At 44.2% G+C, this 27,028-nt stretch overlaps 1 protein-coding gene across 5 annotated transcripts in view; it reads right to left on the bottom strand.

Annotated features, from left to right (window-relative positions):
- Window positions 1-27,028, bottom strand: part of MOSPD1 (motile sperm domain containing 1) — a 72,334-nt gene that overhangs the window by 31,435 nt on the left and 13,871 nt on the right. For all 5 annotated transcript variants that reach the window (XM_029606650.1, XM_029606647.1, XM_029606649.1 and 2 more), the window contains 2 exons: window positions 12,257-12,511; window positions 11,498-11,573 (listed from right to left, as the gene is read on the bottom strand). In XM_029606650.1, coding sequence (XP_029462510.1) covers window positions 11,498-11,573; window positions 12,257-12,410 — 230 coding nt within the window. In that variant the 5' untranslated portion in view covers window positions 12,411-12,511. The remainder of the gene's footprint in view (window positions 1-11,497; window positions 11,574-12,256; window positions 12,512-27,028) is intronic.

Genomic DNA, 27,028 nt, shown 5'->3' with positions numbered 1-27,028 from the left:
GCAGCCTTGATCCCAAAGGAGTTTCTGTATGGTCCTTGCAATAAGAGGTAGTAGTGGAAAAGCATGTACAAGGCTTGTTCCCCAATCCAATAAGAAGATATCTTGAGCTAATCTGAGATTGCTTAGAAGAATGGAGCAAAATTGGTTGAGTTTTTGGTTTTACTCTGTCGCAAATAGGTCAATTAATAGATAATTCACACCTAACAAACCGAGCTGTGGGGCTGTCTAACAGATCATTCGCAAGGTCAAAATACTTTGAGGCAGTCCAACAATGTATTGAATATTCCAGATAGGTAGGTGGGCTTGATCGCCAGATTTCCAGTATCTCCTGACAGAGCTGCCAGAAGCTTGTGTCATCCTGTTTGTTCACATAAACATGGCAACCTGGTTGTCGGTTTGAAGGAAGATACCCTTTCCTTGCAGCAGGTGTGTGAATGATCGGAGTGCATTCTTGATTGCTCTTAGTTCGAGAAGGCTGATCCGAAGATGACATTCCTCAACAGACCCGTTGCTCTGTACCTGACAGGACTGTGAATGTGACCCCCATCCCTTGCTGGAGATGTCCACTGCCAAGGTAACTTGATAAGGAAAAGATCAAAGGGGGGGCTCCATCCCGAAGCACATGAGGAAGCAACCAGCAGTGGAGCTCCTGTTTCATCTATCGAGAAATGCGAATTACTGTGTTCAGTGGTTGAGTGAGCCGATTTCACTGCGTGCATAAGCCCCACTATAGACAACAGATGTGTAATTAGGTCAGTGGGACATGTATCACTCCTGCTATGTGGCCCAGGATGGCCAAGAATTGGCGGGCTATGGAAGTGTGAAGCGATAGAAGGACATGTAGAGTATGCATTCTGTTGAAGGGCAGGAATTGCAAGGAATCTATCCATGCAATGATGAATTGGATTCGCCGCATCGGAATCAAGATGGACTTCTTGAAGTTAATTAAGAATCCAAGGTCATGTAGTAGCTGGATTGTTGTTTAGAGGGTTTAGAATACCTTTTCTTGAGAGGATGCAGTTATTAGCCAGAGAACATCTGGATTCCCTAATATCTCAGGAGGGCCACTACCACTGCAAGGCACTTGGTGAAGACCCTGGGAATGGCTGAAAAGGTCAAATGGGAGTACCTTGTATTGAAAGTGAGCAGAATCCACCTTGAAGCAAAGGTAGTGTCTTCACAAGGGGTGGACAGGGATATATATATGCATCCTTGAGATCCAGTGAGCACATCCAGTCCCTTTCTGAACAAAAGTGAGAATGGTGCTGAAGGAATTCATCTCGAGCTTCTTCCAGTGCAAATAGTAATTAAGGTGTCTCAAGTCTAGGATGGGCCTCAATCCTTCAGACTTCTTGGGAATTAGGAAGTAGTGAAAGTAGAAGCCCTGTTTCATTTATGAGGTTGGGAACTACTCTATGGCATGCTGCTGAAGAAGTGCTTGTATTTCATGTAAAGCTGAGGAAACTGTGCTTGATCTGGAAGGAGAGTTCTGAGAAATGAAAAGGAAGGGAGCTGAGAAAAAAAGTAAACAGTATCCATACTATACAATTTGGAAAAACCACTTGTCTGTTGTGATTTGGTGCCAAGCTCCCAGAAAGGATTGAACTCTGCCCCCTATTGAATTGAGGTTCTCCAGGAAATTCTGGATCAAAAACTTGGCCCAGATTTTGGCTGTTAGCGTTTCCTCTAGTGAAATCTAGCCAGAGGCTGTTGGTGTTGTTCTCTGTGCAACTGCAAGGGTGATGGACAATACTGATGGAAAGACTGATAAGTACGTCATTGATAGTAAAGTCTCTTATAAGAGAAGGATTGCCTGGACAAGGTCGGCAGGTTTCGTGCTGTGGACAAAGCTTGAACTGCCACATGCTATTCTTTCATTTGAGGAACTGTTTCCGGAGTTCTTTCCCAAAAAGGTAGTCCCCCAAGCAAGGGAAGTCGGCTAGATTTCAAAGCCTGGCCCGAAGCCCATGTTTAGCAAAGGCTGTGGGGAGAAAGGTTTGCTAATTTGAGTGTGAATAAATGCTTTCGGTTTTTTTATGCAACCATGTATATATTGGACCATGTAAAATTGGTGATCCTGTAATCATTCAAACTCTTCTCCAGGAAAGAAGTCTCATTTTGTTTGCTTTCTCAAGTGCTAATTCCACGACCAACTAGTGTGGAAGCTGCACAAATTTGAAACTGGGAGAGTTCTGCATTCTTGGGCCAATGCAATAAAAGTGTCCAGTAAAAGAGGTGCTCGTGTTGAGCACATCCACAGCCCCAGGGCACCTAATGGAGTATGTAAATTAGTGGCTATGCTAAAAAGGATGTGCTAGTGACAAACTATGCGTCCCTAGCGCTCAAAAGAACCGGGTGCCCTGGAGACGTGCCTGTGTGCAGATTAGGAAATGGACGCTCAATATGAGCACCCATTTTATTCCAACACAAATAATTCACACGAAACTATATATGCACACCTGCAGCATGTATATTGTGTGTATACTGTGTGCCCACAAACGTTTTTTTAGTTATCAAGCCCTTCCTTTTTTCATAAATTTCAATCCCTGCAAGCAGTGGATCATAGTATCGCAATGATACTAAGTAAAGAGGAACTAGTGACAGCAGGATTTTTTTCCTTGCATCCTTGGCTTGCGATATGAACACCAGCTCAGGGACTGGCATTAAGTTTGCCGCATTGAGCGCCAGAGGTTTTTCTGCTTTGGGGGTTACAACTAATAGCCTCATCTACATGGCATTTACAAGTGATGAGCGCTATTAGCTGCACACTTGTTTGGATGCACTAATCGTATTACTGCATTGGGAGTTATTCTAGTGTGTCCAAAATGCACCTTAAGCTGTGCGCTAAGCTGAGAACACTATATTGCATTGGCCTATCTGTATTTAAAGTCAAACTTTCTGACTACTGTTATGCCAGAAATGAGTATTTACCACATTTTCATTTGTAAGATATTCAATTTGGTATGCGTTGGAAGACCTACTGGATCTGATGGGATGTCTAAAATCTGAAGTAGTCTCTACATTGACTTTGAGAGCTTTGCCCAATTTTTTTAATGAACTTTGAATAAGACAGACCTTCCAGAGGAAGCGTGATCCGGAAGTTCTGGAAGCAGATCAGAAGGGATCCCTGTTGAACTCCCAGGTGAATCTAGCAACAATGTCACACTTGACCAGGACTGCAAAGACGACTGTGGTGAGAGAGGTGGTTCATACTGATGTCTTGGTGAGGGAAATGTTTGGTATGTAACTTCCAAATGAGAAGACTCCGCTGCAAGTGAATATGAGGAACCATGGATTGGAAGTTCCAAGGAGGCATGTATAAGCGATGTAGAGATCGCAATTTGGGTGAGTGTTATGGGAAAAGAAAAGCACAGTGGTGGAAAAGATCCAACTGATTCTCTGGAAAGGAATGCAAAGAAGCTTCTGGCTATTTCTGTCACTTGCTCGATAGTCTGAGTTCTCTGAGCTAGTGTAGGAGGAACATTCTCTTCTGATACCAGGACTGGTTCCTGCTCCATGATAGGAGGCCTATTGGAGGAAAGCAGGAAAATAGAGCAGACAGGGCCCAGCATCTCCAAACACAAACCACAAGCCAATAATTGCAAGACCCGAAGTGGCCTAGTGATGGGAAGGAGGCAGTCAGAGGGAATCACTGGATAAAAACAGGCCTATTTTGTGCAATATAAAGCTGAGTGGGCAAGGCAGCTCTCAGAATTCGAGATTCCAAAAGTCCTGTAGGCATAGAATGTTTGGATTTGGACAAATACACCAGTAGGACTGGAGCAGAGATGGAATGCTTCACAGACCTGAGAGTGTTTGGAGCCAAGATGAGAGGAGGATGCAGAGTGCGTTGATGAGGCACATGATAGGTAGACTGTAGACTCCTCGTGCATCGGATAAAGAAGGGTAGAATGCATTGGTTTACATCTGGAGTGCATCCAGTAAAAAGTGTAATGGATGCTCTTACATTAGTGCATCAGGTGTTGGATGTGTCAATATACTGTGCTGTTTTGATACACTATGCACTGGGTGCTCACATCGATGCACCGCACATCGTGCTTCGAGGAGCCAGGTTTCTCCTGCACTGTTGGCACTGATGCTCCATGCACTGACAGTGCCAAAATGAACCTCAATGCTTATGCTTCTTCAGTGCATGGGGAGGCTCTGGTGAGTGGTGCCATTTTGACTGACACATGGCAGCCATTTTCACTCAACCCCATGGCTACTATCTATGCCAATGGGAGGGGAGGGGGGGCAGGGTTGTTAAGGACCTTCGGCTTAACTCTCTTTCCTGCAATGCAGAGAAATCTGCATTGCAGTATAATGATGTGCTGCAGCTCCTATGAGACTGATGCAAGCTCTTTGTTTTTGTTGCTCTAGATTGCTGAGACTGCAGGACAACCTACCACAGACCTGGCAGCTTGCCTGATCATGATAGGGTCACAAACGGTGGTAACAATTCATGTTCATCAATTGTGGTCATCACTTGGTCGCAAACACGATTTCTGAATCCACTATCCATGATGTTCTTATTCCCCCAACATGATTTCAAAAGAAGAAGAAGGGTAGCTTTTCCAGAAAGCAGAGTTTATTTATTTATTTAAAAACTTTTTTATACCGGCATTCGTAGGACACATCATGTCGGTTTACAAATAACTGAGAAAGAAAGGAAATTACAATGAACAGGCTCTATCTCTGGTAGCAGTAAGGTGCCCAATTTTAAGTGAAGGGGTTTGGAGAGTGCCAGCAAGGGAGTTTCTAGTGGGGCGATTAGCTTGACGGAATTGTGGCATGTCTTCAAGCCAGGGTGAATTGTTGTTGTATAATGTGTTGTGGAGGATGGTAAGTGTTTTATATTGGGAACGGAAGTTGATGGGGAGCCAATGGAGATCTTGGAGTATGGGAGTGATGTGGTCAGTTTTTCTGGTGTTTGTTAAGATTCTTGCCATGGCATTTTGAAGGATTTGAAGGGGTTTAATGGAAGAGGGAGGGAGGCCTAGGAGAAGGGAGTTGCAGTAGTCGAGTTTGGTTAGTATGGTGGTTTGCATAACCGTGCGGAAGTCATGGGCGTGGAGAAGGGGCTTCAGTTTGAGGATTTGTAGTTTGTAGAAGCCCCCTTTTAGAAGTGATTTAATGTGGGATTTGAAGCTGAGTTGATTGTCTAGGGTGACTCCTAAATCTCTGACACTGGGCGGTAGTGCGTGGACTTGTGAGGTGTTGAGAATCATTTGGTGGATTGAGTTGAGGGGTTGGTTTGCTAGGATGAGGATTTCAGTTTTCGAGGTTGCTTACCTGTAACAGGTGTTGCTTACCTGTAACAGGTGTTCTCCCAGGACAACAGGATGGGTGACGTATTCAGGCATGCCCAGCATGCCATGATCCCTGTGTCAACAGGGGTCTCCTTTTAGTCTTGTTTGTAGCAAAAAGCGCGAGCAAAAAAATAAAATAAAAAATGTAAGTGGACCCAACTCCACGGGGTGGTGGGTGGGTTTCGTGAGGACTACATCCTGCTGTCCTGGGAGAACACCTGTTACAGATAAGCAACTCTGCTTTCTCCAAGGACAAGCAGGATGGTAGTCATCACATATGGGTGATTAGCAAGCTACAGACTGACTCATATTACAACAGGCCAATAGCAGACAACTTGCGCAGCAGGCACAATAATTGGCAATGATGAGGCAGCCTGAAATCACAGCAGGTGGTTGTGGAAGGAGTTGGGGATTATACTGGGACAAAGTTTTTCAAGACAGATTGGTCAAAGGCAGAGTCTTGACGGACTTCCTTATCTAAGCAGTAGAGGGCTGCGAATGTGTGAAGAGAGCTCCATGTCGCAGCCTAGCAGATGTCGGCAATTGGTACTGAACGATAGTGTGTTACTGATGTTGCCATGGCCCTTACAAACTGTGCCTGCACTCACCCCTGGAGAGGAAGGCCTGCTTCCTCATAGAAGAATTCGATAGTCTGCTAGCCAGTTGGAGAGAGTTTGTTTGCCCATTGGAACTTGCAGCTTGTCTTTGTCAAAGAAGCAAAGAGTTGGCTGGATTTCCTATGCAGTGCAGTCTAGATAGAATGCAAGTGCACGCTTACAGTCCAAGGTGTGCAAAACCCTCTCGCCCTGGTGAGTGAGGCCTTGGGAAAGAGTAGGCATACTATAGACTGAGTAAGGTGAGAGGCTGTGTCAACTTTAAGAAGAAATGTAGGGTGAGTACGGAGGACTCGGTCACAGAGGAACCTAGTGTCGGGTGAGTATGCAACAAGGGCTTGTAACTCACTGACCCTTTTAACAGAGGTGATGGCTATGAGGAAAAGAATTTTCCATTTTAGAATTTTAACGTTATAGGAATGCAAAGGCTCAAACGGGGAATGCAAGAGCCTTGTAAGCACTACATTTAGGCCCCATTCCGTAACCAGTGATCATAGAGGAAGCTTAAGTCATAGAAAACCCATGATAAGCCGACTCATAAGGGGTTGAGCCGTTAACAGGGCATCCCCTACTCCCTGGTGGAACGCTGAGATGGAACTGAGGTGTACCCGTGCGGAGGATGTCTGGGGACCAGAATCCGAAAGGTATCCTAGATACCCTAATAGAGATGGAGTGAGGCAGGAAAAAGGGGCCAATACCTTTTTGTGCATCCATTTGGTAAATCTTGCCATTTTCGAATGGTAAGATTTACGTGTGGAAGGTTTTCGTGAAGCTACAAGTACCTGAGAATATCAGTGAGTCTGTGTTATGAGGTTGACCTGTGGGCAGGCAAATTGGTTCCTGGAGTTGAGAAGTATGGGGAAGCATACTTGACAAAGCCAGTACAGGGTTATGAGAATCATTGAAAACTTGTCCTGCTGTAGGTTCACGACAGTTTTGGCTATGAGTGGTATCGGAAGAGACGCATATAGGAGGCCTTTTTTGCAGGTGCGAGCAAAGGTGTCCATGGCTAACGCATTTCAAAGTCTGTGTAGGAAGCAGAATCTGTCCACTTTGTGGTTCGGTTTGGAAGCAAGAGGTCGATAGTTGCTTGACCTCAGCGCTAGAAGATTTTACTCGCTACACATAGATTCAGAGACCACTTGTGGGGATGGAGACATCGATTGAGATGGTCTGTTAGTATGTTCGGTATGCCTGTTAGATAAGTGGCCTGGAGATGCATGGAGTGTGCAAGGGCCCAGGCTCAGAACTGAGTGGCTTCCTAGCAAAGCAGATAAGAGCCTGTGCGTCCCTGTTTGTTCGAGTACCACATTGCCACTATGTTGTCTGTCTGTATCCACAAAGTTTTGTGTGAGAGGCAGTGTTTGAAGGCATAAAGGGCATAATGCATGGCTCGAAGCTCCAGGAAGTTGAACTGAGACTTTTCATGGAGTGGCGTCGACGCATTTTGGGTTTGGAGGGTGTTGATACAAGCTCTCCAACCCAAGTTGGATGCGACCGTGGCCAAGATCATCTGAGGATTTGGTTACTGGATCGGTGATATGGATCAGGGATGAAAGCTGTTGAATGGTTTAGAGCCACTGAAATCTTAAAATCCACTGAGTTTTTCTCATGGCTAGTCTGGCCATAGGAGTGACATGGATCTTGGAAACCATGTGGCCCAGCAATGGAAGAATTGATGGGCTGAGGCTATGTTGCATGCGCGCAGAGATGTGGACAATTTGATAGGATGTCTGCACGGTTTTTGGGCAGGAAGGCCGTTGTGACTGTAGTGCCCAGACCTGCTCCAAATGGGATTTATGGTAGTTGATCAGAATTACCAGCCAAATGTAGTAGATTTATAGTGAGTCTTAGAGAATTTAGAGCTCCTTGTTTGGATTGACTCCTTATTGGGCAGTCGTCCAGGTAAGGAAACGCGTGAATGCTGTTGTTCTTTGTAGATGAGCAGCAGTCACTGCTAGGCATTTGGTGAAATACACAAGTTGTCGAAGCTAGTTCAAATGGCAGAACTTGGTATTGAAAATGTTGTTGACTCACTATGAAGCGTATAGAAAGTTCAGAGAATATAGAGGCAACCCCCTTGTTGTAGTAAGGAAAGCATGATGCCGAGAGACACCATTTTGAACTTTTCTTTCTGAAGAAATTTGTTGAGATTTCTGAGGTCCAGGACGGGCAGAGGTAATGTTTTCTTTGAAAGTAGGAAATAGCAGGATTAGAATCCTCTGCCTTGTTGCCTCCGGGGAACGATATCCCGAGCCCTAGTCCTCAGTGGGATGGACTGTTCTGTTCTCTGGCAAGGTTGAAAAATCCAGGAGCCTGCCCGACTGGCGGAGCTGGTGTGATCTGGATATCAGATAGTTTCACACAGGAGCGGTAAAAGGTCCTTCTAGCATCCCTCTTTGCTGTGCAAGAAACGTAGAGAGCTGTCGCAGGGTCTCGCGGTGGTCTTGCAATTGAGCCACTGTCTGCTGGACCTTGTGCACGAAGAGATTATCTGCGGTGCATGGCAGATCAGCTAGTTTATCTTGGACTTTGGGCCGTAAATCAGGGGCCGTAAGGCAGGTTCACCATCTAACACTGAGTTCTGTTGCTGGCAACGGGAGGACGTTTCGAAGCAATCACATTTTGCTCGAATTTCATGTGGATGGCAGAAAGGTTCCCTTGGTGTTGTGTCAAATATAGCTGGTAAATAGCAATATGCGACACCAATATAGTTCTTGGAAGACCTAGACCCTCCCGAAACCTTCTGGTCCTTTTTAGTGACCAGGTCAAAAGGGATGGTTTCAGACACGTCCTTTACTTAGGTCTCGATGGGATCAGTGCCGAGTGGGATTAGAGTGCCCATCGCCATTTGAGGATCCCGGGATAGGTATAGGGGTCCGTGGAGGCTCAGGAGGATGAGTCGGCGTCGATGACTTAGGCTGTCGTTGGTAGGTGCCACAACGAGGCGGTACCACAATGGTGCGAATATCATTGGCTCTGGTGCTAGTAGATTACCGAAGGCAACGAGGACGGCCTGACGGACGAAGACGTCCAGCTCCTTCCTGGAAGCTGGTATAGGTAGCGCAGCTACAGGGGGGAGATAGGCTAAGTGTTACTGGCACTTCCACATGAATCTGTGGTGGCTCAGTACCCGGCACCGGTGTCAGTGGGGTGCAGAGGAGCATGGAGACTCTTGTACCCGGGCCCGCTTCGCAACTGGCTCAATGGACATTGATGCCAGTGCGGTATCAGTGCTGGCACTGAACGCGGAACCACATCTGTGCCGGCGACGATGTTTCCCTCGGGGCTCGGCCCGGTCATTCTCCAGCACCGAGGAAGCTGCCACCGATGTCCAGAATGGTGTCAGTGACGGACGGTCATCGTGTCAGTGACGATGATTCCCAGGGTGCTCAGCCTGGTCATTCTCCAGCACCGAGGAAGATGCCCTCGCTGTCCCGGATGGCATTGATGATGAACAGTCACCATGCCTCTACTGCTCCTGGCATTGTTTCTCGCCCAAGGATTGCACGGGGCTCTTTTGAGAACCGAAAGTATGGAGCATTTTCTTTAGTCGAGGCCCTCGATGGGGGGCCATAGATGGCAGCATCAACGGCGACCGCAACAGGAACCGTGGACGTCCCAATCCCTCTAGCCCCGATGGGAGATCGCAGCAAGGACACTAGCGGGCATCGTGGGGCAGACCGAGGGTGATAGACATAGGAAGAAAGAGGGCCGCAATTCAGTTGGTAAACAGGGGGAACCAATAGTGAGGTGAGAGGAACAGACCTGAGAACAGGATATAGTACTCACCGAGCGTCGATGAAATGTACGCGAAGGGAGACCCGTGTAGGAAAATTATTTGTGAAATAAAACTTCAAGTGTTTCCGTGAAGAAACGTTGTGAGAAAAATCTCACAGAGCTCCTAAACGCAAGGCAAACTGCAGCACAGAAAAAAAAAAGACTGAAGGGAGACCCCTGTGGACACAGGGATCATGGCATGCTGGGCATGCTCAGTGTGCCAGTCAAACTTTCTAGAAACTTTGACAAAAGTGTTCCGTAATAGGGCTCTGCCTGATGATATCACCCATATGTGAGGACTACCATCCTGCTTGTCCTGGGAGAAACATCTGTCCCTATCACCATGGAAAACATTTTATTTTTTTTAATAGCACTGAAAAATGCTGGGGTGCTACTGAGGCAGCGAGGCAACAAGAAATAAAGAAATGTTAAAAGAAAAAACTGAACAAATTTGATAATTCTAGAAAAATTGTGAGAGCCAGAGCACATGTCCATACTTCAGCTTGGACAAAAAATGACTGAGGAGGTTCTCGAGGAAACACCAGCGAGGGAATTCTTGCACATACTCAGAAGAGCTCAAAGCTCTACTAGCCAGTGCAAGAGTATTTGATGCCCTAGGAGAACCTTCGGTTATGCACTACCACCCCCAACTTACCTACTGGCAGCAGCTCCAAATCAGCCCTCCCTTCTTTGGCCATCTGGCTTCATGCTGGTCATATTTTGCTGCATCCAAAATTCTGACACTCTAGGCAACCACTTATTTTACCTAATGAAGGTACTGGCCCTGCTACTAGCTTGGAGAGACAAGTCCATTCAGTTTTGCCAGATGACGTCACCCATATATCATAGATAATTCAGCTTGCTTATCAACGGAATAACAAAGATTCATTTTTTAAATTTGGGGGATCTCAATTAGATATTAAGAATTTATCCTATTTTGATTCAGTAACCCTAGTTACTAAAGGAAGACTGATGTATCATCAGAGGTGAATTGTTAACAGATATCATCCACCCACTTAGAAAAAAAAGGTGCAGATATCACATTGATCAGGAACAAGAACGGGGCATTTCATGCTCAAAATGCCAATATCAGTGTTAGTGAGATGCTTAACGATATAAAAAACAGTTCTCAGGGATTGTTGTAAACAGCCTGAATTCTCCTAGAATCAATCTTTTTTAGACTGGTTTATTGTCATTCTATAGTTATCTAGAGTAAGGTGCTCAGACTAACTTGATACATTTATTGATTTCATTTCAACAAAATGAGCAGGACTTAAAGAAGGGGGTGTAACTCCTGAAAGCTAATCAAGAAGTGCATTAAGTTAGTCCAATAAAAAAGGTATCACCTTATATGCTTTTGTTTATTGACAATTATTCCCTCTAGAAACATACCTAATTAGGCTCAGGAACAATGCTATCCTGTTTGATACAGGTATCCTTTGATAAATTCTGGACAAAAACACTGTAAAAATGCAAAATCGGTACTTAGTTTTCACGGAAAAATGACTGTGCACACGACTGCAAATGGTTTAAGCACAAGACTGCAGTGAGCATTTACCCATAGAGCCATACATTAAAAACATCATTATGGTTTGCACCCCACTCAAAGTTACCTTAATTTCATGACAGAGAATTTTTTTTAAAAAGGAAATTAACCAAGGCCATTAATGTACCCTTAAGATAAAATGTTTTAGTACTACAGTTAGTATAAATTAAATTAATCTCTTACTCACTGTAAAACTGCTTACTATCAAAGAAAAAAAGAAATACATGAAGCATAGCTAGTTTACTTACATATCAACACAACATTGAGGTTTTACTGCACCAGCAGCATCCACCACAACATATTTATTTGGAGTGGTGCAAAGAACTGAAGAAGAAAAGGAAAAAGGACTTATTTATTCAGAAGCATGGCAAACAATGAAAATACAAACTTAAAAATGAGAACAAAAATTATACTACAAAATCAGATCTTTAGAATATTTTCAAAGCTACTATGTAAAAAAAAAACAACCACCATCAAATGCAAGCCCGAATGCAGCAGTGTACAATCAGAAAGAACCACAAGTATCTTCTGCTTTTTCCTCTTAGCCTGTTGATATTTAATTTTCTATCTTGTTTATAATTAAGGTTTTGCTGTATTATTCATGTTTTACGGGACTTCTTTTTATTATGACTGGCTCATGAACATATTTTATTACATTTTTTTTTCTATTCAATGATTGTAAAATTATTCAACAATTTTCTTCATGCTGATACTGTAGTTTTAAATGTTGTTGCTGCCTTGAACCCTGATAAGACAGGTTAAAAGTAAATAAATCAATAAAGGAGAATTTGACCACAGAACAATGTCCAAGAATTTTCTTTAGCATTCTTCCAAGAAAAAACTAATTTGTTTGCAAGCTTTTTGTTGACTGAAATTCTTCTAAGATTCTTGACCTCAGAGGTCTCACCTATTGCAGATATGTGATGTCAGATAAGTAGTAAATCTAATGTTTAATATGATGAGGACCCAGCAATACCCACCAGCGGTTGCAATAAAAGGAGACTCACCTTTGAACTTTAAGGCAAATTCATAGGGGTTGTACAGAGTCAACACTTGCTTGTGGGTTGACTGATCGTCAGCATAAAATATAAGCTCTGTAGGAAAAACAAATACAGGAAGATTTCCTTCCACAAGCTCTGGCTGTCTTTTTTGCTGCTGCATTGGCACAGAGTCCTTTCTTCCTCAGCTGAGCCTTCAGTTTTGTGTCCGTGCTGGATTTCTGCTTTTGATTCAGTTACAATCTCTTAAGCATTTTGACATCCCTGCAAAAAAAAAGAAAACCATGGAGATAACTGAGTTTATTTCCATGAACTCAGCCAGCAGATTTTATCCAGATACACTGCTCGACATTAGCTTCTAAGGCTGTTTGTAATTCATTTATGAGTCCTCAAAAACATTTTAGTTCAGGTGACTACGGGCTTGATCTACTAAGCTTTATTCCCTATCGACACAGGATGGGAAAAAGACTTCAGTAATTCAGGACTATCACAGCAATGGCTGGGCTAAAAGAACTGTGCGTGTGTGGTGGGGCGCTAAAAAAACAAGAAACAGGAAATAAGACTCATGGTGCCATAGCCCAGTGGAAGCTGGTTCTGATTGTGCTGAAAGCCCAAAGAAGCAGGAGAAAGAGTTGCTTACCTGTAACAGGTGTTCTCCTAAGACAGCAGGATGTTAGTCCTCACCAATGAGTGACATCACCTGAAGCCTGGCACGGAAAACTTATGTCAAAGTTTCTGGAACTTTGACTAGGCACACTGAGCATGCCGTAAACCATGTGTCCATGTGGGGTCCCTCGTCAGTCGTATAACATAGAATTATATAATAAAATACAAAGAGAAACCCAACTCAGCAGGGTGGCAGGCGGGTTTCATAAGGACTAACATCCTGCTGTCCTAGGAGAACACCTATTACAGGTCAGCAACTCTACTTTCTCGTAGGACAAACAGGATGATAGTCCTCACGCATAGGTGAATCCCTAGCTACAGGCTGCTCCCCAACACAAAAAGGGACTAACAGACACCAACCAGGTGCCAATGGGCACAACAACCAAAGAGTGCTATTGGTAACAGAGGAGACGGCCAGCCTGAATCCAAACAATGGGTCCTAGGCAGGGAGAGTTGGGTTCTACACCTCAAAGATATAATCCTGAGGACAGACTAGCCAAACCTACTGTCATGACGGCCATCCTTATCCAGACAGTATGGGATGCGAATGTATGGAGAGAACTCCACGTCGCAGCCTTGCAGATCTCCTCCACGGAACTGCTCATTAGTGGGCCACTGATGTTGCCATGACTCTGACAGAATGAGCCTTGACATGACCCCCAAGATGCAGCCCCGCCTGGGCATACAGAAGGAGATGCAATCTGCTAGCCAACTGGATAGTGTCTGTTTGGCAAATCCAACTCCCAATTTATTCCTATCAAAAGAAATAAAAAGTTGGGAGGGCTGTCTATGGGCTTCTGTCCTCTCCAGCTTTGCAGATCACCTTGATGTGAATGGGGCCTGGGAAAGAATGTTGGCAGGATGATTGACTGGTTAAGATGAATATGCGTCACCACCTTAGGCAGGAACTTAGGATATATACGCAAGACCACCCTGCATTGAAAAAAAACTTAATATAAAGGTGGATAAGTCATTAAGGCCAGGAGCTCGCTGACCCTGAGCATTGAAGTGACCACCACCAAAAATATGACCTTCCAGAGCAGATACTTCAGGTCACAGGAGCACAGCGGCTCAAAAGGTTTCATCAGCTGATGTTGAGGTCCCAACACACAGCAGGAGGCCTTAGGGGAGGCTTCAACTGAAGCACGCCTGGCATGAAACATACAACTATAGGCTGTACAGAAATGGGCGTATCATCTACTCCATGGTGGTATGCGCCAGTTGCACTCAGATGAACTCTTAACAGAGTTGGTTTTCAAGCCAGTCAAGCAGTTTTTGTGTGGGGCAGGAGAACGGATCGGCTCCTCCACTTCAGTCCATAGGAATTTCTAGTGGAAGGCTTTCTGGAAGCCACCAGGACCCAAGACATATCCTCTGAAAGATCAAGTGTCTGCAAGATTAACCTCTCAACATCCAGGTTGTGAGTGATCGTGCCTGGAGGTTGGGATCACCCCTCGATCATCTAACGGTCCAACTGACTCCCTCACAGGCTTTCTGCTTAGGATATATTTTTAAAAGTTTTTACTGTGAGTTTTTGCCTCTACAGCCAACTTCTTTTCAAATTCTCTCTTAGCCTGTCTTATCAATGTCTTACATTTAACTTGCCAACGTTTATGCTTTATCCTATTTTCTTCTGTTGGTTCCTTCTTCCAATTTTTGAATGAAGATCTTTTGGCTAAAATAGCTTCTTTCACCTCCCCTTTTAACCATGCCGGTAATCGTTTTGCTTTCTTTCCACCTTTCTTAATGTGTGGAATACATCTAGACTGTGCTTCTAGAATGGTTTTGGTTTTTTTTTTTAACAATGACCACGCCTCTTGGACATTTTTTTTACTTTTGTAGCTGCTCCTTTCAGTTTTTTCTAACAATTTTTCTCATTTTATCAAAGTTTCTCGCTGACCTTCTTGCTGAGGTGGGCGGGGCTGAAGTGCTGGCAGAGAGTTGCTGGAATGGCTTATGGTGGTCCCACAACTGGGCTAACGCACTCCTCACTTTATCTCTTAAGATTCTCTCCCGTACATGCCAAGTCAGCGAGTCTTTGTACCTCCGGTCGGAGATCCAAAGCCCGTAGTCATGCCATTCTGTGGGTGCCGATTCCCGCCGTAGAGACTCTCGATGCCATTTTGAAAACATCATAGGTTGTTCGAACCTCATGTTTTATGCACTCCAGGCCCTTATGCACCAGCGACACGAAGGTATTTTGCTGATGTTAAGGCAGCTGCTCAGCTGCCTCCTGCACTTGCTTCCAGAGGTTCTGCAAGTATTGGCGAGTACAGGGCAGATAGGAGGCACTCTCACTCTCCACTGCTGGTACTGCGTTTCCCAGCCGGGCAGGCTTTGTGCTGCCATGCCCACCTGTGCTAACATCATCAGGGCGATGGCTAAAAGATCCGTGGCGACGCCGGAGCGTAGCATGACAAAGGGACACACCCTTTTGTTCGCCCTTCATTCACTTCTGAGTTCTCTTCTATTTTGCCTAAGTTTTTCCTTTTCTATCTAACCTTGGTTCTCTATCTTAACTTAATTCCATGGCAAGATGGAAATCACACCTGTACCTGGTAAAGGTAAATATGGTTCACTTATTCCTTCGAAAAACCCTTTAAAACCATTAACAGAAGCTCCTTGATCTCAATAATGCAGACTCTTACCGGTGCTACTGTTATTCTCTCTTCTGTAACAATTCTTTTTTGCAATGCTCAACCAGTAAGGAAAAAAAACACCTGTTTTTTTCGATTTGATTAATGCTGATAAACCCGACTGTTTCCTGTTAACAGAATCCTGGCTCACCGATTCCAACAGCGTCACTGTAAATAACTTGTGCCCAATTGATTACGTAGGCTTTTCCGAGCCCAGACCAAATCACAGAGGGGGTGGCTTGCTTACAATTATAAAATCCTTGCTTTCTCCCATAAAAAAGCACATTCCTTGTTCTCCACCAGTTGAAATTCTGGTTATCACTACCTCTCTCTTAAATATAGGTGTTATATATTGCCCCCCAAATGTACTACAATCTGATCTATCCAGTTTTCTAGAATTAATATCTAGTCCACCACTAAACTTGTCTCAAACAATTCTAGTGGGCGACTTCAAACTGCACATTAAGTCTTCTCCTCCTATACCTGTTGTGGTTTCTTTTCTCAACGCCATGGCCGGTTTAAGATAGGAGCAGCTCATTAAAGAACCAATGCATTCTCATGGTCATTTGTTAGATTTGGCTTTTTACAACCCTTTTTATGCTACAGTCCCACCTGATAAAACAGTTATCAATCCTATCCCATGGTCAGATCACAATCTTATCTCCCTTACCATGAATTACTATACTATACATGAATTACAATAACTAACCCAAACTATTTCTAATCCCTGTCCTCTAGTAAAAAAAAAAAAAAAAGAAAATGTTTCCCCTGAAGCGTTCATCGATGTTTTTATTCCTAACATGCCATCACTGCCTAATCACAATATAAATGAATCTGTATTGGCTTGGAACTCAACTATTGTAAAAACATAAAACTCTGTAGCTCCAATAAAAACCATCCCTCAGAAACAACAAACCAAGGGCACCATGGCTTACTAATTCTCTCCGTTCTTTACAAAAGAATTCTACGTCAAAAAGAATGTTTCTGCGGCAAGGACAGAACTACCGACTCCAAAAACAATTTCTATTATACCCTACATATTTATAAATGAGAAATCATCAAGGCCAAAAAATCTTATTATGCTGGTAAAATATCATCTGCCAATGGGAATCCGTCGGTGCTATTTAATATTGTCAAATCGCTAACTTCTTCTGGCCAAAATTCTATTTCAACCGTCGATGATACTATATGTAATGAGATAGCTAACCACTTCCGAAATGTTAACAATTTTATTTTTGAAGAATTCACTCACCTACCCTACCATCTCAAACTCTTCTCCGGAACACAACTGGTCCTTCTTTACACCTATCTCTACAAATACATTACGATCAGTCCTTAAAAAACAAAAAGTCTCTAACTCCTCCTTAAACCCATGCTCTGGGCTCCTTTATAAATCTATTGGAGAGGTCGCCTGTAATTATGGTCACCCCCCATAATCTCCCCGCACCCCCCCCCCTTTTTCACTCCCCTAACTCCCTTTTCCATTATCCACTAGCTTATTTCATAAATTTTATAATTCAATTGTAAATATGTTGTTTCTGTCTCTAGTCTTTTGCTCCCCGTACAACCAAGTTCAGTTCGCCCTACTTTATGTAATTTCTAATTACTTTTCCTAAGTTAACTCTTCACCTGTTCATTGTAAACCGATGTGATATGCATATGAATGTCGGTATATAAAAGTCTTAAATAAATAAATAAATACCTATGCAAGTTAATAAACCTATCACTTGAGTCCGGATCCTTCCTGATGTTTTAAAACAGACTTCAATACCCATACTCAAGGGTAAATTACAAAAATTATTGAAATCCATGAAATTACAACCTATTGCCTCAATTACTTCTCTAGCCGAACTTATAGAGTCAATTGTTCTTCACCAGTTGACAGATTTCCTTACAGATCACAATATTTTGCATCCCTGTCAACACGGCTTCCATAAGGGCCACTCTACAGAAACACTGCTATTATCTTCCTTTGACACATTTTTACATGGTTTTGATACTAATACAGATTTCATTTTAGTTTTCTTGGACATCTCGGCTGCTTTCGACACTCTCGACCACCAAATTCTCCTACCCAGTCTCCTCTCTATAAGAATAAATTATATAGTCCTTAATTGGTTAAATCTTACCTATCCAACCATATGCATCAGATTAACATTGGTTCATATTCCTCAAATCACTACACAGTTGCTTCTGGAGTTCCCCAAGGTTCCTCTCTTTCACTAATTCTTTTTTTAACATCTACTTACTTCTCCTTTGTGAACTACTTTCCGCTCTTGACATCCAATTTAAAATTTACACCAGACGACATTCAGTTTTTTATCTCATACAAATCCGATTGGTCAGACACACACTTTCCACTGTAGTTTTATATATAAACACTGTTAATAGTTGGCTTTCACACAACCGTCTGAAACTAAACCCAAACAAAACAGAAATAATTTATCTATCCTCAATTGCTAACCCCTCAATTGGACCACCATCACATCTGCAGTTAAACGGTACTTCCATACCCATCCTCACGCTCGAAATCTAGGAGTACTTTTAAACTCAGACCTTTCATTGTCACAACACATCTTTCAAATTGTCAAACTTTTTTCAAACTACATATGCTTAAGCGCCTACGTCCTCTCCTCTTTTTCCGTGACTTTCACACTGTACAATCTTTAATTTTCTCGGGTCTTGATTATTGCAACCCACTCTATCTTGGACTTCTGTATTCCGAAATTCGACATTCACAACTAGTCCAAAATTCAGCCGCTCGGATTTTACTTGGTTCACCCTTAAAAAAAAAAAAATCACATTACTCCAATTCTATTTTCATTATATTGGTTAACGATCAAGTTCTTATTTTTCAAACCTTCCAGACACTTAAGATCGTTAAATAAAAATTTACTAGATGCTCCATCCATCAGATTAGTGAGATTAGATCTTACTAGAAAAAGAACCTTCTCTGTCACCGGTCCAGTTTTATGGAACTCCTTACCATCTAAGGAATTTTAAAAATCATTGAAAACACATCTATTCTTAAAAGCATTCAACATCTCATCCACAGAACACATTTAACGTTCCACTTTACACATTCTGCTCAGACATTGCCAACACTCTTTTCTCTTTTAAGATTTAATTTCCTTTTCTTTTAATTCACAATGTATGTATTTTTTCCTTTTTAAATAATTTTAAACTGCTTGACCAATACTTTATTGAAAAATCTGTATAATCATTATTTTTAAATAAATAAAATAAATGAGCATGGTTCTCTGGAATACTATTCTCCCAAGACAGTGTCCATCGTCCTGTGAACCTTTCCCGGGGTTGCAGAGGCATGGGTCTGAGAGCGCTTGACCCTCTTGAGGGCGGATTCGACCACCACTGATTGGTGCGACAGCTGATGCTTCTCGAATCCGGTAGCCCTCTGGACAAGTTAAACCCCATCCGCCTTCCTGTTTATGGGAGGCACTGTGAGGGGGTGCTCTCAGATCTTCAGCAGCAACTCCTTAAGAATCTCATTTTCCTGGGACCGCCACAATCTCCTTAGGAGCCTCCACGAACTGAAGGATTTCCAGCATCTTGTGCCTGGCATCCTCTTCCAACTGAAAAGGGATGGCCTCGGCCATCGCCTACACAAAACCTGCGAAGGTTAAATCCTCTGATGGAGACTTCCTTCATTCTTCTTGAGAAGGCTCTGAAGGGGGACCCTCTGAGTCATGAGAGGAGGATTCTGCAGTGTCATTCTCCCAGGGATCATACAGAGCCTCATCCTTAGGGGATGTGGCCCTAGGAGCTCGGCCTTTGTCCAGAGGCATGGGCACTGGTGGCACCGGAAAAGCTGCATAGGGGGCTGCATGCCTCTGTGTCCCTGCCGGCCTCAATGGAGTTTCCTTGGAGGAGGAACCAATAACTAGCACCATATCGGACGGGGGAAGCATCAATGCCACGCCGGGCACAGATGGGTCGGTAACAGTGATGAGCACTTTGAGCCGTTCTAGCACGAAAAGTATGGGCATCGGTACCAGTGCCACAAGCACGTCATCCTGCAGCGCTTATGCCACTGCCAGCTGGACTCTCTACTTTAACTTCTCCTCGAAAGTTGCCGATGCCAAAACCAACTGGGAGGCAGGAGGGGTGGCCAGATCTTCCTCGGATCCCTGAGGTGGATCGGCAACTGGCACCAGGACTGGCGGAGATTGTCACGAACCCACAGCATTGATGGGAGGATGGGCACTCCTTGCTTTAGGGGCATCACAGCCTGAGACAGCGCCTTCCTGAGCCCAGCACCGTACATCTAAGTTAACTGGTGCCGATGCTGCCTCGGCTTCCCTTCATGCTCGGTCCGGTCTTTCCTCAGTGCAGAGGTCAACAAACCCATCCTGAACCTGGAAGAAACCAACAGGGGTCGGGGTCTCCAGCACCCATATCTGCCAGCAGCATCAATGTAACCGATGGCCCCGCTGACGTCAATGGTGCAGTGTCTATCGGTGCGGCTCCAAGGTCCATCGATGCAGGTGCCACTAATGCTGATGGCTCGGACTTCCTCCATCTTATTGAATCAAAAGACATCCTTTAGGGGTCATCTGGGCGCACACACTGTAACCTTGGACGTCATACGATGCCCCAGAAAGGATACACATCTTGGGAGGGTCCGTGATGAACATGGTCCTCAGACACTGGGGGCATCAAAGGAAATCAGATGAGGCCATGACAAATGAAAAGGGAAAATAAACGAGTGCAGTGATGGTGGGCACCAAGGCACTGCAGGAAGGAGAGAAAAGGAAGCGAAAATAAACTTACTGAAAAGCTGAAAAATCTGACTAAGGAACCTAAGGGGAGGAACTGAGAAAGACCCAGCACTGATGAAACGTGCAAAAAAAACAAAAAAAAACAACCCCAAAAAGAACCAGTGAAAGTTTTCCAAGACAATTTTTTAAGAAAAAGCCAAGAGCTCACTTAACTGCATGGCGAAAGCTCTATGGAAAAGAAAGAGACTGAAGACAGAGTCCACATGGATGTGTGGTTTAGAGCATGCTAAGCATGCTCAGTGTGCCTAGTCAAAGTTTCAGACACTCCAACATAAGTTTTCTGTGCCGGGCTCCATCCGATGTCATCACCCATGTATGAGGACTACCATCCTGCTTGTAGTAGGAGAAAGCTACTGGACCATAAAAATAAAAACTATAAGAAAGGAATACAGATTTTACAACATAAACTTGAAATAAAGGTCAGCAAATACAATACATCTGAAACTAGCTTTTGAGCTTCATCAGCTTTGCAGAAAACTAAGTCAATGTTACCCAAGTACATATACAAGTTCACTTGATGATTCCATCCATGGTACGCAGATCTAGTGAAATGATAGAGAGGCAAGATGGTCCTGGCCTGCATGTGCTCGAGGGTACTGCTAACCATTAAATTAAAATAAACCTTTACCACATAGAATTTGTGTAAAGAGAGAAAAAGGCAAAGGAGAGACAGCAGCACAATTTGCAGAAGAAATTTACAAGAAACTTGTGTGAGCACATCAGTGTCTCTATACAGTCAGTGGGTTTGTTTTCAGGTATTTAATCACTCCAAGATCGAGTGTCTTATGTTCTGATGTAGACTCTAAACTCCCTTTTAGCATTACAAGGTCAGTGACTGCATACTCTTGCCACCAAATTGTTCTCCCACAGGTATGCCCCTTTCTTTTTCACACTCTGCAAAGGTTTACACTGGTTTGTTTCTATCAGGTGCATCCTTCGTCATGTTTCGAATATCGGATGGTGTATACCACATTAGCAGAGGAGAATAAATAGGATTCATTTATCATGAATGCCTAACTTGTGAGCAACTGTAGTTGCCTGGGATATGTGCTGGCTTAGCTTGAAGTCTATTTTGAAGTCTATTATCTTGCACAATTTAATGCATTTCTCCTCTTGTTGAACTTTTGTTGTGAATTTGCTTCTCCCCAGTGGTATCAGGGAGGTGTGGTTTGTGGGGAAGGTATGTACTCAATGTTTTTCTCCAGATGTGAAGTAAAGATGTAACTTTCTTGGCGATTTCATATTTTATATCTTTTTTTTTTCTGAAACATTCAAGGTTTTAGTAGTAGTAGCAGTAGTAGTAGTTCATATTAGCTAGTTAAGGACTTTATACCAAAACTTTGAAAAATAAAATAAAATCAATAATCAAAACTAGAAAATAAGCAAGAGAAAAAAATATAAATCTGAATGATTGACCGCTGTATGTGTCCTCCCGTTCCAGGACGCCGGATTCTTTGCCCTGCTCGGCGCTGGGGAAAGACTAGGCCAAGCACCGGGGGAAATCAAGGAAACAGTCATCAATCGACGCATGCCTCCAGTTCCGGTAAGGTGCCAGTATCAGCCGCTTTGCCCCCAAAGCAGTCCCACAGAGACCAAGCTTCGCCCTCAGTGGAACCTGGGAGTCTGAGACACTTCCTATCAATTCCCATGTCTGTGCTGGATACCGATCTACCTCGTTTCAAAGGCGATCCCGGTGGCATCTGCACCTGTCTACGGCGGCCTTCGAGGAGGAACTGGATCATAGGGTTAATTTGGCAATGCTCCGAGCCCACAGGGGTATTGAACCACAGTCATTGTCGATGCCTCCACCGATGCCGGAGCCCACTCCCTCAATCCTAGCACTGTTGCTGGAGTGCTGATTTCTTGCTGGGCGTCCTCCCTACGCAGCCAGTACCTGGGGGTACCTCAGTCCCCCAGCAGCCATTGTTACCTCCCCCTTGGGGGCTATACCAATCGCTGGTTCTTCCAAGGAGGAAGGCTCGGCACTTCTAGTGCCCTCGGGCACCTATATTTCCGCTTCTGGCACTGAGCCCTTCAGGGGCCTCGATGCCATCTGTGCCTTCGGTGCTTACGGGGCCCAGACCACGGGCAATTAGCACGGGTCCCCTGCTGACCTCTCCTAGAGATCTCAGTGAGGAGGAAGCCCCATATGACCCGTGGGGGGACTTCCGAGTCCTCTGAGGATGTCATCTCGGCACAGTCACACCCAGAGGAACAGCGTCATTCTCCTCCAAAAGGACTTGACCTTTGCCGGTTTCGTCCACACCATGATGAAGTCTATTCCATTCCAGCTCCTCACGGAAGAAGATGCTAGCACCACATGCTGGAGGTGCTCCAGTTTGTGGACGCACTGAAAGAGGTGGTAGCTGTTTCTGTGCATGAGATCCTCAAGGAGTTGCTCCCGCACATTTGGGAACATCCTGTTTCCATATCTCCAGTAAACAGGAAAGCTGACGCTGTCTACCTCATTCAGAGGTTCCTCATGTTTGAGCGGCATCAGCTCCCCCACCAGTTGGTGGCTGTGGAATCTGCCCTCAAAAAGGCAAAACAATCTGGATCCATGCCTCCAGGTCAGGAACATAGGGAATATGACGCACTAGGTAGGAAGGAATGCTGGGCATGCTCAGTGTGCCAGTCAAAGTAGAAGTTTTCCATGCTGGGCTACATCTGATGATGTCACCCACGTGTGAGGACTACCATCCTGTTTGTCCTAGGAGAAGAAGCTGTTTCCCCAAATAAAATATGTGGCATTAAACCCAAATTTTCAGAATATTCCACACTTGCTAAAAAAATATTTACGGTAACAAGGACAACAGAGTTGCTTAACAGTAACAGGTGTTCTCCAAAGACAGCAAGATGTTAGTCCTCACACATGGGTGACATCATCGGATGGAGCCTGGCACGGAAAACTTACATCAAAGTTTCTAGAATTTTGACTGAGCCTCAATGAGCATGCATTATAATCATATGGCCATGTGGGGGTCCCCTTCAGTCTTATAATATAGAATTAAATATAAAAAAATAAAAGGAGAAAAACCCCAACTCCGCGGGGTGGTGGGCAGGTTTCATGAGGACTAAAATCCTGCTGTCTTTAGAGAATACCTGTTACAGATAAGCAACTCTGCTTTCTCCGAGGACAAGCAGGATGGTAGTCCTCACACATGGGTGAATTCTTAGGTACAGGCTGCGCCCCAATGGAAAAAGGGGGGCCCAGCCTCAACACAAACAACCGGCCCTGAGTGGGAACAGAGTTGGGTTCTACGCCTCAAACAAGTTCAGAAGGACAGATTGGATAAACCTACTGTCACTTCAGCCATCCCTATCCAGACAGTAACGTGATATGAATGTGTGGAGAGAACTCCGTATCACAACTCTGCAGATCTTCTCCATGGGAACTGCTTGCAAGTGGGCCACAGACACTGCCATGGCTCAAACAGAATGAGCCTTCACATGGCCCCCAAAATGCATTCTTGGCTAGAAGATGCATTCTTCTAGCCAATTAGAAAGTGTCTGTTTGGTAACAGCAATCCCCAATGCATTCCTAGCAAAAGAAACAATAGTTGGGTGAACTGCTTATAGGCTTCTGTCCCTTCCAGAGAGAAGGCTAAGGATCTTTTGTAGTCTAAACCGTGCAGAGCTTGCTCGGTTTAGTGCAAATAGGGCCTGAGAAAGAATGTTGGCAGGATGCTGGACTGGTTAAAACAGAAGTCAGTCACCACATTAGGCAGGAACTTAGGATGCATACACAATAAATCCTGTCATGGAATCACTTAATGTAAGGTGGTTAAGTTACTAAGGCCTGGAGCTCACTGACCCTGCATGCTGAAGTGACCACCACCAAAAATATGACCTTCCAGGTCAGATACTTCAGGTCACAGGAGCGCAGCAGCAACGTGGATAAGGTGATGCATACAGAGAAAAATAACCCATGCAATAGTTACACAACGTTAGGTTCCATATTAGGAGCTAGCACCCAGGAAAGAGATCTAGGCATCATAGTGGATAATACAGTGGACCCTCGAGTTACAACCAGCTTGACTTACAAACAACTTGGGTTACAACCAAAATTTTAGTTTTGAGTTATAACCTAAATGCCAGCAAGGCCATGTGTATCCGCTCGTGCGTGTGGTTGCTTCTAATTGGGCGTTTTTTTCCTGTCAATTGCGTTTTTTTGGGCTTGGTGGGTGGGACTTCTGCTCTGCTGTTGCAGTGATTGGCTGCTGCTGCCGATGAGGCCTGTCCAACTCAGGCACACCCAGAGCTGCAAATGTTCACAGGAGCACGTAGGCAGACCTGGCACGGCATTGCTGCAAGCAACAGCATCACTGGTGACCAAGGAAGCTTCTGTGCAGCAGCAGAAAGGGAGTGAAGCACTCAGCTGCCTGGAGCAAGGTATCAGGAGGGGAGGAATGAGTATGCTAGGAGGGGGAAATAAGTGTTTGGGGGCCAGAGATGTGCTCTGAGGGGGTGGGGAGGGGGGAATCCTCCCCCTCCTCCCTTCCTGCAAGCCAAAGATGTCAACTTGAATGGTGAGTACATTAGGAAAATTATAGGTGTTTCTGGTAATTGCACACATTATACAACCCCTTTTTTTATTATGAAAATGTTAGGTAAGGGGTGCTTTGGGAGGTTTGGAACACATTATGGGTATTTCCATTATTTCTTATAGAAAAAATAGTCTTGACTTACAACCAACTTGAGTTACAACCATCCCTCTGGAACAAATTGAGTTCGTAAGTCAAGGGTCCACCGTACATTGAAATCATTGGTTCAGTGTGCTGCGGCAGTCAAAAGAGCAAACAATGTGGGGAATTATTAGAAAGGGAATGGTGAATAAAAAAGGGAAAATATCATAATGCCTCTGTATCGCTCCATGGTGAGACCGCACCTTGAATACTGTGAAAAATTCTGGTCGTCACATCTCAAAAAAGATATAATTGCGATGGACAAGGTACAGAGAAGGGTGACCAAAATGATAAAGGGGCTGGAACAGCTCCCCTATCAGGAAAGACTAAAGAGGTTAGGACTGTTCAGCTTGGAGAGCTGGGGGTACTCCATGAAGTTAGCATGTAGCACAATTAAAACTAATCAGAGAAAGTTATTTTTCATTCAACGCATAATTAAACTCTGGAATTTGTTGCCAGGGGATGTGGTTAGTGCAGTTATTGTAGCTGGGTTGACTTAGAAAAATAGCCACTGCTATTACTAGCATCGGCAGCATGGATAGACTTAGTTTTTGGGTACTTGCCAGGTTCTTATGGCCTGGATTGGCCACTGTTGGAAACAGGATTCTGGGTTTGATGGACCCTTGGTCTGACCCAGTATGGCATGTTCTTATGTTCATCAGCTGCGTTAACACCATGCTGAGGTCCCAAGACACAGCGGGAGTCCAGGGGGGAGGCTTTGACTGAAGCAGGCCTCGCATGAAATGTACAACTATAGGCTGTACAGAGATGGGCATATCATCTACACAATGGTGGTATGAGACAACTGCACTCAGATAAACTCTAAAGGAATTGATCTTCAAGCCACCTTCTGATAGGTGTAAAAGGTAGTCAAACAGTTTCTGTGTGGAGCAGGAGAAAGGATATAGGGCTTTCTGCTCACACCAGAAGGAAAACCTCCTCTACTTCAGTCCACAAGACTTTGTAGTGGAAGGCTTTCTAGAACCCACCAGGACCTGAAACATCTTCCAAGAGACAGAGCAGTTGCAATATTAACCTCTCAACATCCAGGCTGTAAGCGCCAGGGCCTGGAGGTTGGGATTCCACAACTTGCCTCAATCCTGTGTGATGAGATCTGGGAAGTCCCCAGACTGATGGATTTCTGGATGGACAGATCCTGCAGGAGTGGAAACCAGACCCCTTTCAGCTAATAAAGGGCTTTGAGGACACCAAAAGGAAGAACCCGGGGGGGGGGGGGGGGGGGAAGAGGGGAAAGGATATAAAAGGGGAACCCTGCATCAACCGCGTGAGGCAGCGAAAAAAAGTATCGCGAAAACGAGTTTTCCAAAACTAGGCCAAGTAGGCCCAAAAGTTGAAAAAAATGAGACTCATCTGACTGCAAAACAATAGGCTCTGTGGAAAAGAAGAGACTGAAGGGGACCTCATGTATGCTAAGTATGCTCAATGAGGCTCAGTCAAAGTACTAGAAATTTTGACTTAAGTTTTCCATGCTGGGCTCCATCCAATGTCACCCATGTGTGGGGGACTGCCATCCAACTTGTCCTCTGAGAATGATGCTTCAACATATAAAACACTAAGGGCCTGGTTTACTAAGGCTTTTCTCTCATATTATGTGTATGGAAAAAAGCTTAGGAAATAGAGTCCTAAAGTGGCAAGAGTTTTAAATGAGATTTACAATGAAGTCTTGAAGGCCACCAGCATGTCTGCTTTTCAGTTTCACAAAATGCTTGTATACAGTAGCTTTAAATAAAAGTTTATGATAAGAAATAGAAATTAATAACTAGTCTGAGACCCTAGGGGATTAGAGTCAAGCCCTTCTATCATAAAAAACCCTGCACCCAGCTTTTGTGCATGCAACACCACACTGTGGTTTGAAAAAGTGTAATCAATTAGATATATAATTTAGTGAACCAAAATAAAAACCACCTGGCCTTATCTTTTTTCTTTTTAATCTCCATTTTCCTCAAGCTTTACTTACTATCACAGTCTGTACCT

Source organism: Rhinatrema bivittatum, chromosome 6 (genome assembly GCF_901001135.1).
Source record: "Rhinatrema bivittatum chromosome 6, aRhiBiv1.1, whole genome shotgun sequence".
Lineage (NCBI taxonomy): Eukaryota > Metazoa > Chordata > Amphibia > Gymnophiona > Rhinatrematidae > Rhinatrema > Rhinatrema bivittatum.
This window is presented reverse-complemented; position numbering and strand designations above follow the sequence as displayed.